This window comes from Pagrus pagrus (genome assembly GCF_965226575.1).
Source record: "Pagrus pagrus genome assembly, chromosome: 17".
NCBI classification, from domain to species: Eukaryota; Metazoa; Chordata; class Actinopteri; order Spariformes; family Sparidae; genus Pagrus; species Pagrus pagrus.
In genome coordinates, this window is record NC_140201.1 from 145,455 (window position 1) to 158,345 (window position 12,891).

Consider the following 12,891-nt stretch of genomic DNA (forward strand, 5'->3'; position numbering starts at 1 on the left):
TGGTGTTGCTGTTACTGGGATGTGACTGGTTTAACTGGTTTGTGTCAGAGTGCTCAGCTGGACAGGTAGTCTGACCAATCATCTCTCTCTGCCATGATGTAGAGGTCACATGGGAGGACCAGCAGAAGAAAACAGCCAATGGTATGGTACCACCTGTTAGCCACACCCATCCCAGACAGGTAGCCCCTCCCCCTGTAGAGAGTTGAGTCATGTGACTTGTTAACGTAAAGACTTGTTAGTCCCCTGACGAGACTTGTTAGTCACCCGATGAGATGATTAGAGGAAGTGGATCAGTTAGTTTGGTTTGGATTTCCTGCTCTTTTTTATTCATTCATTCATCCTTTCATTCTTTCTTCTTGATGTGTCTGTAAATTGTTTGTCGGTCGATGTCCTTCTGTCTTCAGTCCGTCCTCTGTCGTCACGTGAAGGCGAGGTGTCGGCAGCTGAACATTGTTTTTATTTCTTCTATATTTTTTTACTCATCAGCAGATTTTCTCTTCGTCTTCGTCTCAGAATCTGAAAATCTTTTTCACATTTTGAGGCTGAAAACAGAATTCAGAGAGCTCTCGTGTTAATGTCAGAAATTTTTACAGTGACATCAGGTCTGTCTGACATTTAAATACAAGTGACATCACTGTCAAACTAACCAAAACTATGACAGCATCGTGATATAATAACCTCTCCTCCTCCCTCTGCAGGTGTGATGAAGGATCCGTCAAAGGTGAGCCGAACGAAACATAAAACACGTAACACAATGCATACGTCACTGATGATGTCATAGACCTGCTCACCTGTCCACCTGTCCTGTCTGCAGATGAGGGACAGTCTGTCCTTCAAGTCATCAGACAGTGATGTCAGCGATGTGTCAGCCATGTCCACTGACATCAGATCTGTCAGCAGGATCAGGTGAGATAAGCAGCCAATCACAGACCAGGATTCATTTCCTGTTTCACAGTAAAGTGACCTCTACAGGCTACAGCGATTAATACATGTTTGTCCTGAGGGGGGCACCACAGGAAACAACACAGTGTTCATGGTGCATGTGATGTCATGTGCCCCCGTTAAACATACATCCCACAATGCATCAGTCAGTGGTTAGCATGTATACATTCCAATGTTAGCATGTTTATGTTCACATGTTAGCATGTTTACATGCACATGTTAGCATATATACGTTCAAATGTTAGCATATTTACATTCACGTTAACATGTTTACGTTCAAATTTTAGCATGTTTAAGTTCACATGTTAGCATGTTTCCAATCACATGTTTGTTCTGTTTGTTAGCATTTTTTCCTTATGTCAGCATGATCTCATGATCTCATGATCTCGTTACTCTTCGTCAATCTGTCTGCATGCTGCTGTTCTCTTCTCTCATTGGCTGGCACAGTCAGGTGGAGGCTCTGCAGGGCCAATCAGTGGAGGTGGGGTCAGGGTCAGAGGGAACACAGGAAGTAGTGGGGGCAGCTGAGGGTGGAGCTGTGCTGCAAAAGAGCGAATCAGTGGAAGAAGGAGAGGAGTCGGAGCCTGAACCTGCAAAGTAAGAGACAGACCAATGAGGTGCTCCAGACCTATCATCATAGCAACAGTAATGACCCCCCCGCCCCCCCACTACCAATGCCACGCCCCTCCCAAGGTGATTGACAGGTGTTCCTCTCTCCTCCTGCAGGGCAGCGTCGGCGTCCGGAGCTCCCATCACGAAGTCATCGAGTGTCGGAGGAGAAATTTGTTCGTTGGGGAGAAACGACGATGACGATGACGACAAAAAACGACGCTCAAGCTTTGGAGCGAAGATGATGGGAATGGTCGGACTGGGAAAGAAGAGTCAGAGCGCCTCCCAACTCAACCCTGAGGGTCAGTCCCACTTTAACCAGTGGCAGCATCCAGAAGCAGTGATGGTTTGAATCCTGAGGTGGAGGATCAGTGTTCAGCCTCCTGCTGCTTTAATATTTAGTTATATACCGATGACACGGTGTTGTATTTTATCATTCTGCTTCTGACGACCTCCAGACGTCTTAATTCGGTTCAAGTTTGTTCAGAGCTCTGATTGGTTGATGATGTTTATTTTTAACTGAATAATCTTATTATGGATTAGATGACTGCAGATATTCAGTCTTGATCACTTACCAGCTGTTTACCTTCTTCTTCGTCTGTCTCCCCCTTCCGTCCATCCAGAGGAGGAGAAGAAGAAGAAAGTGGTGAGACTTCCTGTCCAGAGGAGTGTAGAAACCGGTTTGGCCGTCGAGTTTAAATCTCGTTTCACCCGACAGCTGAGCCGCGACCCCGACGCCGAGGATCCCAAACCTGGAGCGTAAGAATGACTCCTGTCTCTATTCTCACTCCTCTCTCTGATACGTCACTCCTCTCTCTGATATGTCACTCCTTTTAATGCTAAAATTGCATTAAAAAGAGGAGTGATGTTTAAGTGTTTTTAGACAATATTTATTATTACAAATAATATTTTTAAATGTTCTCTCATGAATATTTAATTGTTCTCTCTGTGATGAATGTATTTATGTGTTTGGATCTTCAGTCTGATATTTCCAGGAGTGAAGTTGGCATCAGACAAACAGTTCACTGGTTTCCTGGAGGGATTAGGACCCGCCCAGCTGGCTGGACGGCAGACTCTGGCCACGCCCCCTATGGGTAATGACAAATCAAAACTGTTTTATACTTTATGTTCTACTCTACATAATCATTGATATTTAATTTTTTTCCCATAATACTTATCCTTTTCCTAATAAATATATGAATACCTGAGATGACACTATCTGACTGTTACCTGTGACATCATAACATGAGCTGCTCTGATTGGCTGTGTGTTGGTCAGGTGACATCCAGATTGGGATGGTGTACAGGAAAGAGCGTCTAGACGTGGAGGTGATCCGAGCGCGAGGGCTGGTGGGAAAACAAGGCAACAAGAACACTCCAGGTAACACTGATACACACTGCTACACACTAGCCCCATCCACGCTGCCCTTTGAGTGCAGGGATCCTGCGCCAATTCTCCGCATCGTCCTCTGTGTGAACGTCTCAGATGCGGCGAAGGGTGAAATTTCGCTGCACCTCTGATGCACCTCCAGAGGTATCAGAGGTAGTGTCAGAGGTAGTGTCAGAGGTAGAGTCAGAGGTAGAGTCAGAGGTAGTATCAGAGGTAGAGTCAGAGGTAGAGTCAGAGGTAGTATCAGAGGTAGAGTCAGAGGTAGTGTCAGAGGTAGTGTCAGAGGTAGTATCAGAGGTAGAGTCAGAGGTAGTATCAGAGGTAGAGTCAGAGGTAGAGTCAGAGGTAGAGTCAGAGGTAGTGTCAGAGGTAGAGTCAGAGGTAGAATCAGGTAGAGTCAGAGGTAGTGTCAGAGGTAGAGTCAGGTACAGTCAGAGGTAGAGTCAGAGGTAGTATCGGAGGTAGTGTCGGAGGTAGAGTCAGAAGTAGTGTCAGAGGTAGAGTCAGAGGTAGAGTCAGAGGTAGTGTCAGGTAGAGTCAGAGGTAGTGTCAGAGGTAGAGTCAGAGGTAGTGTCAGAGGTAGAGTCAGAGGTAGAGTCAGAGGTAGTGTCAGAGGTAGTGTCAGAGGTAGAGTCTGAGGTAGAGTCAGAGGTAGAGTCAGAGGTAGAGTCAGAGGTAGTGTCAGGTAGAGTCAGAGGTAGTGTCAGAGGTAGTGTCAGAGGTAGAATCAAAGGTAGAGTCTGAGGTAGTGTCAGAGGTAGAGTCAGAGGTAGTGTCAGGTAGAGTCAGAGGTAGTGTCAGAGGTAGTGTCAGAGGTAGAGTCTGAGGTAGTGTCAGAGGTAGAGTCAGAGGTAGTGTCAGGTAGAGTCAGAGGTAGTGTCAGAGGTAGTGTCAGAGGTAGAATCAAAGGTAGAGTCTGAGGTAGTGTCAGAGGTAGAGTCAGAGGTAGTGTCAGGTAGAGTCAGAGGTAGTGTCAGAGGTAGTGTCAGAGGTAGAATCAAAGGTAGAGTCAGAGGTAGTGTCAGAGGTAGAGTCAGAGGTAGTGTCAGGTAGAGTCAGAGGTAGTGTCAGAGGTAGTGTCAGAGGTAGAATCAAAGGTAGAGTCTGAGGTAGTGTCAGAGGTAGAGTCAGAGGTAGTGTCAGGTAGAGTCAGAGGTAGAGTCAGAGGTAGTGTCAGAGGTAGAGTCTGAGGTAGTATCAGAGGTAGAGTCTGAGGTAGTGTCAGAGGTAGTGTCAGAGGTAGAGTCTGAGGTAGTATCAGAGGTAGTGTCAGGTAGAGTCAGAGGTAGTGTCAGAGGTAGTGTCAGAGGTAGTGTCAGGTAGAGTCAGAGGTAGTGTCAGAGGTAGAGTCTGAGGTAGTATCAGAGGTAGAGTCTGAGGTAGTGTCAGAGGTAGTGTCAGAGGTAGAGTCTGAGGTAGTATCAGAGGTAGTGTCAGAGGTAGAGTCAGAGGTAGAGTCAGAGGTAGAGTCAGAGGTAGTGTCAGAGGTAGTGTCAGAGGTAGAGTCAGAGGTAGAGTCAGAGGTAGTGTCAGGTAGAGTCAGAGGTAGAGGTAGAGTCAGAGGTAGAGTCAGAGGTAGTGTCAGAGGTAGTATCAGAGGTAGTGTCAGAGGTAGAGGTAGAGTCAGAGGTAGAGTCAGAGGTAGAGTCAGAGGTAGTGTCAGAGGTAGTGTCAGAGGTAGTATCAGAGGTAGAGTCAGAGGTAGTATCAGAGGTAGTGTCAGAGGTAATCAGAATCAGAATCCTTTTTATTGTCATTGCAGTGTACAACGAAATTTTAGCAGCATCCGAGTATTCCACGCAAATATAAAATAAAGTAAAAAGTACAAGTAGTAGTAAAAAGTACAAGTAGTGCAAATATAAGAATAAAAATATAAATAAAGTAAATAAAGTGTGCAGTGTTGCAGGTATGTACAGTCTTTACAAATATTGCACACTGTCCTTGTGTGAGTGTGTGTGTGTGCGTGTGTGTCAATGTCAGCGCCCTTTAGTGTTCAGTGCAGTGATGGCTTGTGGAAAGAAGCTGTTTCTGAGTCTGTTTGTCCTTGTTTTGATGGACCTGTGGCGCCTGCCAGAGGGTAACAGGTCGAAGAGGTGATGTGCTGGATGGGTGCTGTCTCTTGTGATTGCCTCAGCTCTGCTGAGGCAGTGGGAGTTGTAAATTTCTTTGAAGGAAGGGAGGGGGCAACCGATGATCCTCTGTGCTGTCATGACCACTCTCTGGAGACTCTTCCTATCTGCCTCGGTGCAGTGGGAGAACCACACCATGATGCAGTAGGTCAAGATGCTCTCGATGGTAGAGCGGTAGATAGAGTCAGAGGTAGGTAGAGTCAGAGGTGGAGTCAGAGGTAGCATCAGAGGTAGAGTCGGAGGTAGTATCCGAGGTAGTATCAGAGGTTGTGTCAGAGGCAGTGTCAGAGGTAGAATCGGAGGTAGAATCGGAGGTAGTATCAGAGGTAGTATCAGAGGTAGTATCAGAGGTATCAGAATCAGAATCAGAATACTTTATTAATCCCCGGGGGGAAATTGTTTTTGTTACAGATGCTCCGTGCAAAGTAGAAATAGAAATATAGCCTGAATGGAAACAAGAGATAAAGATATAGATAACATAGTAAAGTAGACAATAAAATAAGATCAATAAAATAAAAAATAAAATAAAATAAAATATAATAGACAATCTTAACTGTTCAATGACCACTCCAAGTATTTACAAATATACAGTGCAATATAAATATATATATATGGTATGGCAGATGTACATATATATACATATATAAATATATATAGCCATTTGAGTACAAACATCAGAGGGAGGAGTTGTAAAGTTAAATGGCCACAGGTTGGAATGACTTCCTGTGGCGCTCAGTGGTGCATTTTGGAGCAATTAGTCTCTCACTGAAGGTGCTCCTCTGTTTGACCAGAGCGTTGTGGAGAGGGTGAGAGTATCGCCCGCAACTTCGACAGCATCCTCCTGTCTGACACTGCTGTCAAAGTGTCGAGCTCCACCCCCACAACGTCACTGGCCTTCCTGATCAGCTTGTTGGGTAGTGTCAGAGGTAGTATCAGAGGCGCAGTATTGGCGAACCGAACCTGTGTGAATGGATAAGCCGGCGGCGCAGAGTGAGGATGTGTCGATCTGATAACTAAACAGATCCTTTACTCAACAAAATAAAGAGAAATGTCCCACAAAGCAACACTACAGGACCAAACAACAGTAACTTAGTAACTGGTCGTTTCTTTAGCAACTTATATGAGAAAAAAATACTGCAGTTATACGTGAAGAAGTGTCTGTCCTCCTGTCTGTCATCCTGTCTGTCCTACTGACTCTTCGTCACATTTCTGCCCGAAAAACAGTGTCTGTCCCTGGCAAAAAACTTTAACTCACCATGTCTCTGTCTCCTTCACTGTTGTGTTGTTGTAGTTACTGTTGTCATGGTGACAGTCAGCCCTCCCGACTGAGACTTCAGTGAACTTTCCCCCAGAAAACAGCCTCCCTCCCCGCAAGTGACAGAGTCAGACAGCTTCCTGTTTACTGATGGTGATTATGTAATTATGTAATTTAGAGTGAAAAACGTAACTTTGTCTCTTTCCAGGATGTTTGGTGGGTCAGGATCTCATCACAACACATTATAACAACACCTATGATTATAAACAGTCAGCAGGTACAGGTTGAGATTGACAGGAGGACACCAGGGGGAACATGTTGAAAAAACACACACCATCATCATCATCATCATGACGTGTACCGTCACACCTCTTTTGGATCCGCAGCGCCAGCTTTCTGTGTGAATTACACACTGGTGCTTCTTTATGCTGGAGCTGCTTGGTTCTGTGTGAACAAACAACAGCGGAGAATTGGTGAACCACCGGGAGTGTCGTTACATTATGTGGGAGTGTCCTTATATAGTGTGGGAGTGTCCTTACAGAGTGCGGTAGTGCCCTTACAGAGTATGGGAGTGTCCTAACATAGTATGGGAGTGTCCTTACAGAGTGCGGTAGTGTCTTTACAGAGTATGGGAGTGTCCTAATATAGTATGGGAGTGTCCTAATATAGTATGGGAATGTCCTTACATTGTATGGGAGTGTCCTTACAGAGTGCGGTAGTGTCCTTACAGAGTATGGGAGTGTCCTAACATAGTATGGGAGTGTCCTTACAGAGTGCGGTAGTGTCTTTACAGAGTATGGGAGTGTCCTTGCAGAGTGCGGTAGTGTCCTTACAGAGTATGGGAGTGTCCTAATATAGTATGGGAGTGTCGTTATGTTGTGTGGGAATGTCCTTACATTGTATGGGAGTGTCCTTACATAGTGTGGGAGTGTTCTTAGAGAGCCGTTGAGGACACGTGTGAGAACTGAGTTTCAGTGTTGTTAGGGCCACTTGTGGGTCGTTGACCCAACAGGCTTTCATGTGGGTTGCTAAGGCTAGGTGAGCCCAGGTGTGAATGGTTGTTTAGCTGTCTGGGGAGAGAACTCAGTACTGTATTGTAGGTTGGTGATGGGTGTCGTAGGCCACCTGGACAATCGGTCCAAAGACCTGGAAGCTATTGAAAAAATCGGCCGAGGTTTTCATAAAAAATCGTCGCTTTTCTTTAAAATATTCACCCAAAACACAAATTCCACCCGAATCCACTGGGGACTGCTGTGTCTCGTTCAGCCAGTATAGGACCACGTTTGGGAGAAATTTCGAGTCAATCGGTCCAAAGACCTGGAAGCTATTGAAAAAATCGGCCAAGGTTTTCATGAAAAATGGCCCCCTTTCACTAAAATATTCACCAAAAGCTTGGAGTCTTGACCTGAGGTGTTAAAAACTCCTCAGGTCAAGACTCTGCTGTCCACTTACATATGAAGGAGACAAATCATTCCTTTATGGACAACAATGTAAACATGTTGTCCAGAGAACAAATCATTCCTTTGAGGACAACAATGTGAACATCTTGTCCAGAGAAGACAGATGGTTTGAAAGGGGAGTAAAAGAACCCATCTATGTCAAACTGGAACGACCGATTTTGAACAGAGGAGGTGGACGACAACATTACATTATCACCAGTGCCGGCCCAAGCCTTTTAGGGGCCCTAAGCAGAATTTGATTTGGGCCCCCCGTCCCACCACCACGGAGTCACCTGTGCTTGACAATTATTGACACAAATGTCACACTATAATGTTACATTATAAATTGTATTTATACAGTGATGGATTATGAACTACTGTCCTCCTGGGCACAGATGCATAAGGACCCCCCCTACCTTATTTGTACGAAAGTGTGTGCAAATGGGGGAAGGGGGGTCTGGGGGTCCTCCCCCAGAAAATTCAGAATTTGGTAGATGTGATTTCCCGTATTCTGGTGCATTTTTGCGATGGCCAGCTGGAGAGGGACAATTCCTAAATTCGTTCAGATTCATAGCCTTTTGCTTTTTGACTCATTGCGGTAGTTACTTCACACAACAACTTGGGCTTCAGGGCCCCTTGACCTCTTGGGCCCGGTAGGCTCATTCAGTAATCCATCCCTGCTCACATACCACAAATGTTTTGGGGCTCCTGGCCCCTCTAGACCTCTGGCCCCCTGGACTTGGTAGACCCCTGTATTAATATAGTTGTTATTTACACCAAATCAGCCACCTTTTAACCTTAGAGGGTACTAAAATCACAAATGTATTTTAAACTTTCATATTCAAAGTGAAGCACTAAGTGTGGTTTACTGAGCTTGAATTGAAAAATAACAAAATACAACAGCAGATTGCATTTGTTGTAAACAAGTGTGGCCAGGTCATAAATGAGGAGACCGGACACAGTAGAATAATTATTGTGGGTCTTTTATTCCCCGGCTGCATTTTATAAAAGAAACAGCATTAACACTGCAATTTTGAGGATTTGAGGTAATCAGTATCAAACAAACAAAATTTTTCCTCACTGTACGTCACACTGACGGTAAACCTCAGTTAGCTTATGAACTTCAAACACTTATCTCTGTGTCCTAGACATTTGCTCTAGTTAAAAGTGACTCTAGACTTGACTAGACACTCTAGACTAGACAACAGTAGTGGCTCTTTCTGAATAAATAAAATAAAAAACAGAAAAACAAATAAATACTTTTCCCAGCCACATAACTCATAGTCACATTACAGCATATTCTTTAGTTCACAGAAAACATACTGTTAATTACACTAATGAACAAAATACATTTTCAATTGAACATTCTTGCATGAGCTTAAAACACATTTTGTGAACAGTCTTTAACTCACTCTCACTCCTGTGTGCAGCTCGTGCACCAAGTCACGCACCTTGACCTCAGTGCGCTCTATCTCCCCTCTAAATTCATCAAACACATCAAAATGGACACAGTTTACGCAAACAGTTATTCTTGTGCTTTAGCTATGGGGATATTTTTCACAGGCGACATCAAAATACACACCTCAGAAGTCCGACTTTCACTCCCGCTACTGCTACTTCCGTGTAACTAACTCTGCACGGGAACGCCGTGATTTCCCATGCTCTCCCATGACAGTGTCACCTAAACAAAAAGAAACTGCTAACACAGTATTAATTCCCTACAGAATAATAAAACACTGTCTTAACAGTCTGAAAACAGTCTTGGTCTCTTGTTCACCTGGCTACACAAGTAAAAAATACATTTAAAAAAAATAAAAAATAATAATAATAAAAAAAATCCAATTTTTTTTCTCGATTGGGGGCCCCCTGGTGGTCACGGGGCCCCAAGCAGCCGCTTAGTTCACTTATGCCTCGGGCCGGCTCTGCTGATCACCCACCTACACCTGTTTTGTTTGACACAAACTACTTTCACCTGTTCACACTGTGTGTGTGTGTGTGTGTGTGTGTGTGTGCGTGCGTGTGTGTGTGTGTGTGCATGTAGCTCCGTACGTGAAGGTGTACCTGATGGATAATGGAAAGTGTGTGTTGAAGAGAAGAACTCGTCTGGCGAGAAAAACACTCGACCCTCTTTATCAACAACAGTTGCAGTTTGAGGAAAACCCAGAAGGAAAAGTTCTGCAGGTAAACATCACGTGAATAATGGTCTCACTGATTGATCGTCTCACTGATCAGTTTGAAACTAACTCATTTCTGTCTTAATGATGTCATAGACCAGATTCACTCAGGGTTCTGATGATCCAGAACCAATCAGACTGTTTTCATTTCATCGCTTCCTGTAGAAGATGACGGACAGTGAAAATCTGTTGGGACATTTTTTAATGTAAAACAAATTGTTAGCATTCGCTAACATTAGCATTCAATGCTTCAGATATTTGTGAGTCGCAGCCCGTCTCTCTGTCTCTCTGACCTGTCTGTCTCACCTGCTTGCCTGTGTCTCTCTGACCTGTCTGTCTCACCTGCCTGTCTGCAGATCATCGTGTGGGGCGACTACGGTCGGATGGATCATAAATCCTTCATGGGCTCTGCTCAGATCCTATTGGACGATCTAGACCTGTCAAACATGGTGATTGGCTGGTTTAAACTGTTTCCTGCCACCTCATTGGTGGACCCTGCTTTGGCCCCGCTGACCAATAAGGAGACAGAGGGCAGCAAGTCTTAGCGTCAGGGGGCCGGACCAACAGTATCGCCATAGCAATGAGCCTGGAGTGTACAGGAGAGGACACACTACTGGGCGGAGCCTTAAAAAGCCCCATGATCCTCCTCTGCTGCTGCATGCTGCATGATGACATCACAACAGTGATGTCACTGGGAGGAAGAGGGAGGCTCCGCCCCCTGATGCTCAATCAGGAAGTGACTCTCTGAGTGAGGACAGAGCAGCGCGGCAAAGGATGCTGGATAAGAAAAGAGAAGAGAGGCTGTGTGACCTGCAGCTACCAGCCAATCACAGCAGCTCCTCAGGAGTCACATGACTGTTAGAGGCATGTCCAGAATGATAGACCAGGTTTCCATGACGACACAGAAACATGGCGGTCTGGAGACTTTATGTTTTTGCATGGAACATTAGAACATAAGAACAACTGTAAAGAACATGAGAACATGACAAATAAAATCATTCTCAATGCAGAAAAATGTGTTGTAAATGACTGGTTCTGTAAGGTTCTGTAAGGTTCTGCAGGTACCACATGGACTGCTTGATAAGGTTTTGCTGGGATCACAGATACAACTCTGGTTCTGTGAAGGTTCTACAGGTAACACGATTCCGATGGTTCAACAAAGGTTCTAGCAGTTGGCTCATTTAAACCGATGACTGAAGACCCACATCATCACCTCAGTGAAGGTTCACACAGAACCAAGCAGCTCTGGCGTGTCAGTTCATACAGCACGCCGGCGCTGTGGATCCAAAAGAGGCGTGGCCAGAGGAGGACTAAGGTAGTCATGGGCCCCTAGGCTATTTTTTATGTGGGCCCCCAGCAACAGGTGATGCACTCACGGAGGGATTAGCGGAGGCTAGCATATTGTGGCTAACTCCTGGGACACTGGAGGTCAAAGCTGATGTGTCCGCTGGCTCTGTAGTGGATGTGTCCGCTGTCTCACCCTCCTCACTAGCTTGAGAAGATGATGAGCCGGGTGGTCGCGGTCAACGTCCTCCACCTCCGCATCTTCTTGACCCCGACAACCAGCAGCCTTAAAATATCCCGTTAATTTGGGAATCTTCGCTAATAGTTCTCTGTCCCTTTTTTCCTTTCTCCCGCTGCACTTTTCGCTTCTGTGCCCGCTGGGTTTTGTCAGACATTTTGCCGCTGCAAAATTTTGGTTGACAGGTAACGGCCGGTGATGTAGGTAGGTCAAATCGAATCGATGAGCTTGATTGGATGAGGTGACCCATGTCTGCCCAATCAGTGCTGTTTTGTTTGTTTATTACCCCACGGACCAATAGAGGTCAATGAATTTTTCCATTTAAGTGTATTTAAATTTCTAAAAAATAATCTGACTAATTCAAAGGACCCTCCACACGTGGGGCCCCTAGGCTGCAGCCTAGGGAAGCCTGTGCATTATTCCGCATGTGGGCGTAGCGGTACATTGGCGCTGTAGATCCAAAAGAGGCATGGCGGTACACGCCATGATGTTAAGATCTATGTGTTTCTCCCGGTGTCCTCCTGTTAATCTAAACATGTCTCAGCTGACTGTTTATGATCATATGATGCTGTTATAATGTGTTGTGATGAGATCCTGACCCACCAAACATCCTGGAAAGAGACAAAGTTACTTTTTCACTCTAAATGACACCATCACATGACATCAGCAAACTATAAAATAGACTAAATAAACAAACTAAAAACCATATTTTCAGTATTTACATGAGGTGCAAAAAGCACTGAAACAATATTTCTGTTGTTTGGTTCTGAAGACCATCAGACTGAACACCATCAGACTGAACTGATGAAGATGATTCTGGTCACAAGTCAACATTAAATATTTAAATATTTAAACTGCTGATTGGATTAATTCAAACATTCTGACTTTCTTTAACAAACTCATGTTCATTTATTTTTATTCCCTTCATCATGTTTTTTTTAACGTCCTGAATTAAAATTAAAACAAGTCAAACATGAAACTCACCTGACTGCAGCGAGCTTCAGGTGTCCTCAGAGAGCAGTGCTGAAGTCTGACCAGCAGAGGGAGGCACAGTGACATCATCAGGATCTGAGCAGTGATGTCACTTTTAAATAAACTTCACCGTAATATAAACTCCACCGTTAAATAGACGTCACCGTTAAAATAAACTTCAATGTTAAATAAACATCACTGTTAAATAAACTCCACCATTAAATAAACTTCAATGTTAAATGAACTCCACCGATAAATAAACTTCAATGTTAAATAAACATCACCGTTAAATAAACTCCACCGTTAAATAAACTTCAATGTTAAATAAACTCCACCGATAAATAAACTTCAATGTTAAATAAACATCACCGTTAAATAAACTCCACCGTTAAATAAACGTCACCATTAAATAAATGTCACTGTTATAATATATATATCATAAACCGGATGTGAGTCAACA

General features: G+C 44.4%; 1 protein-coding gene across 13 annotated transcripts in view; it reads left to right on the forward strand.

Moving 5' to 3' along the window:
- LOC311272257 (regulating synaptic membrane exocytosis protein 2-like) overlaps nt 1-10,946 on the forward strand; it is a 45,756-nt gene extending 34,810 nt beyond the window's left edge. For 7 of the 13 annotated variants that reach the window (XM_084378557.1, XM_084378562.1, XM_084378563.1 and 4 more), the window contains 10 exons: nt 103-141; nt 699-721; nt 815-906; nt 1,390-1,539; nt 1,669-1,853; nt 2,175-2,310; nt 2,533-2,645; nt 2,830-2,931; nt 9,805-9,944; nt 10,294-10,946. In XM_084378557.1, coding sequence (XP_084234683.1) covers nt 103-141; nt 699-721; nt 815-906; nt 1,390-1,539; nt 1,669-1,853; nt 2,175-2,310; nt 2,533-2,645; nt 2,830-2,931; nt 9,805-9,944; nt 10,294-10,482 — 1,169 coding nt within the window. In that variant the 3' untranslated portion in view covers nt 10,483-10,946. Of the gene's footprint in view, nt 1-102; nt 142-698; nt 722-814; nt 907-1,389; nt 1,540-1,668; nt 1,854-2,174; nt 2,311-2,532; nt 2,646-2,829; nt 2,932-6,360; nt 6,478-9,804; nt 9,945-10,293 lie in introns of those variants that run through there. The other 6 variants (XM_084378565.1, XM_084378559.1, XM_084378560.1 and 3 more) reach the window with 3 other exon arrangements.
- The last annotated feature ends 1,945 nt before the right edge of the window (nt 10,947-12,891 follow it).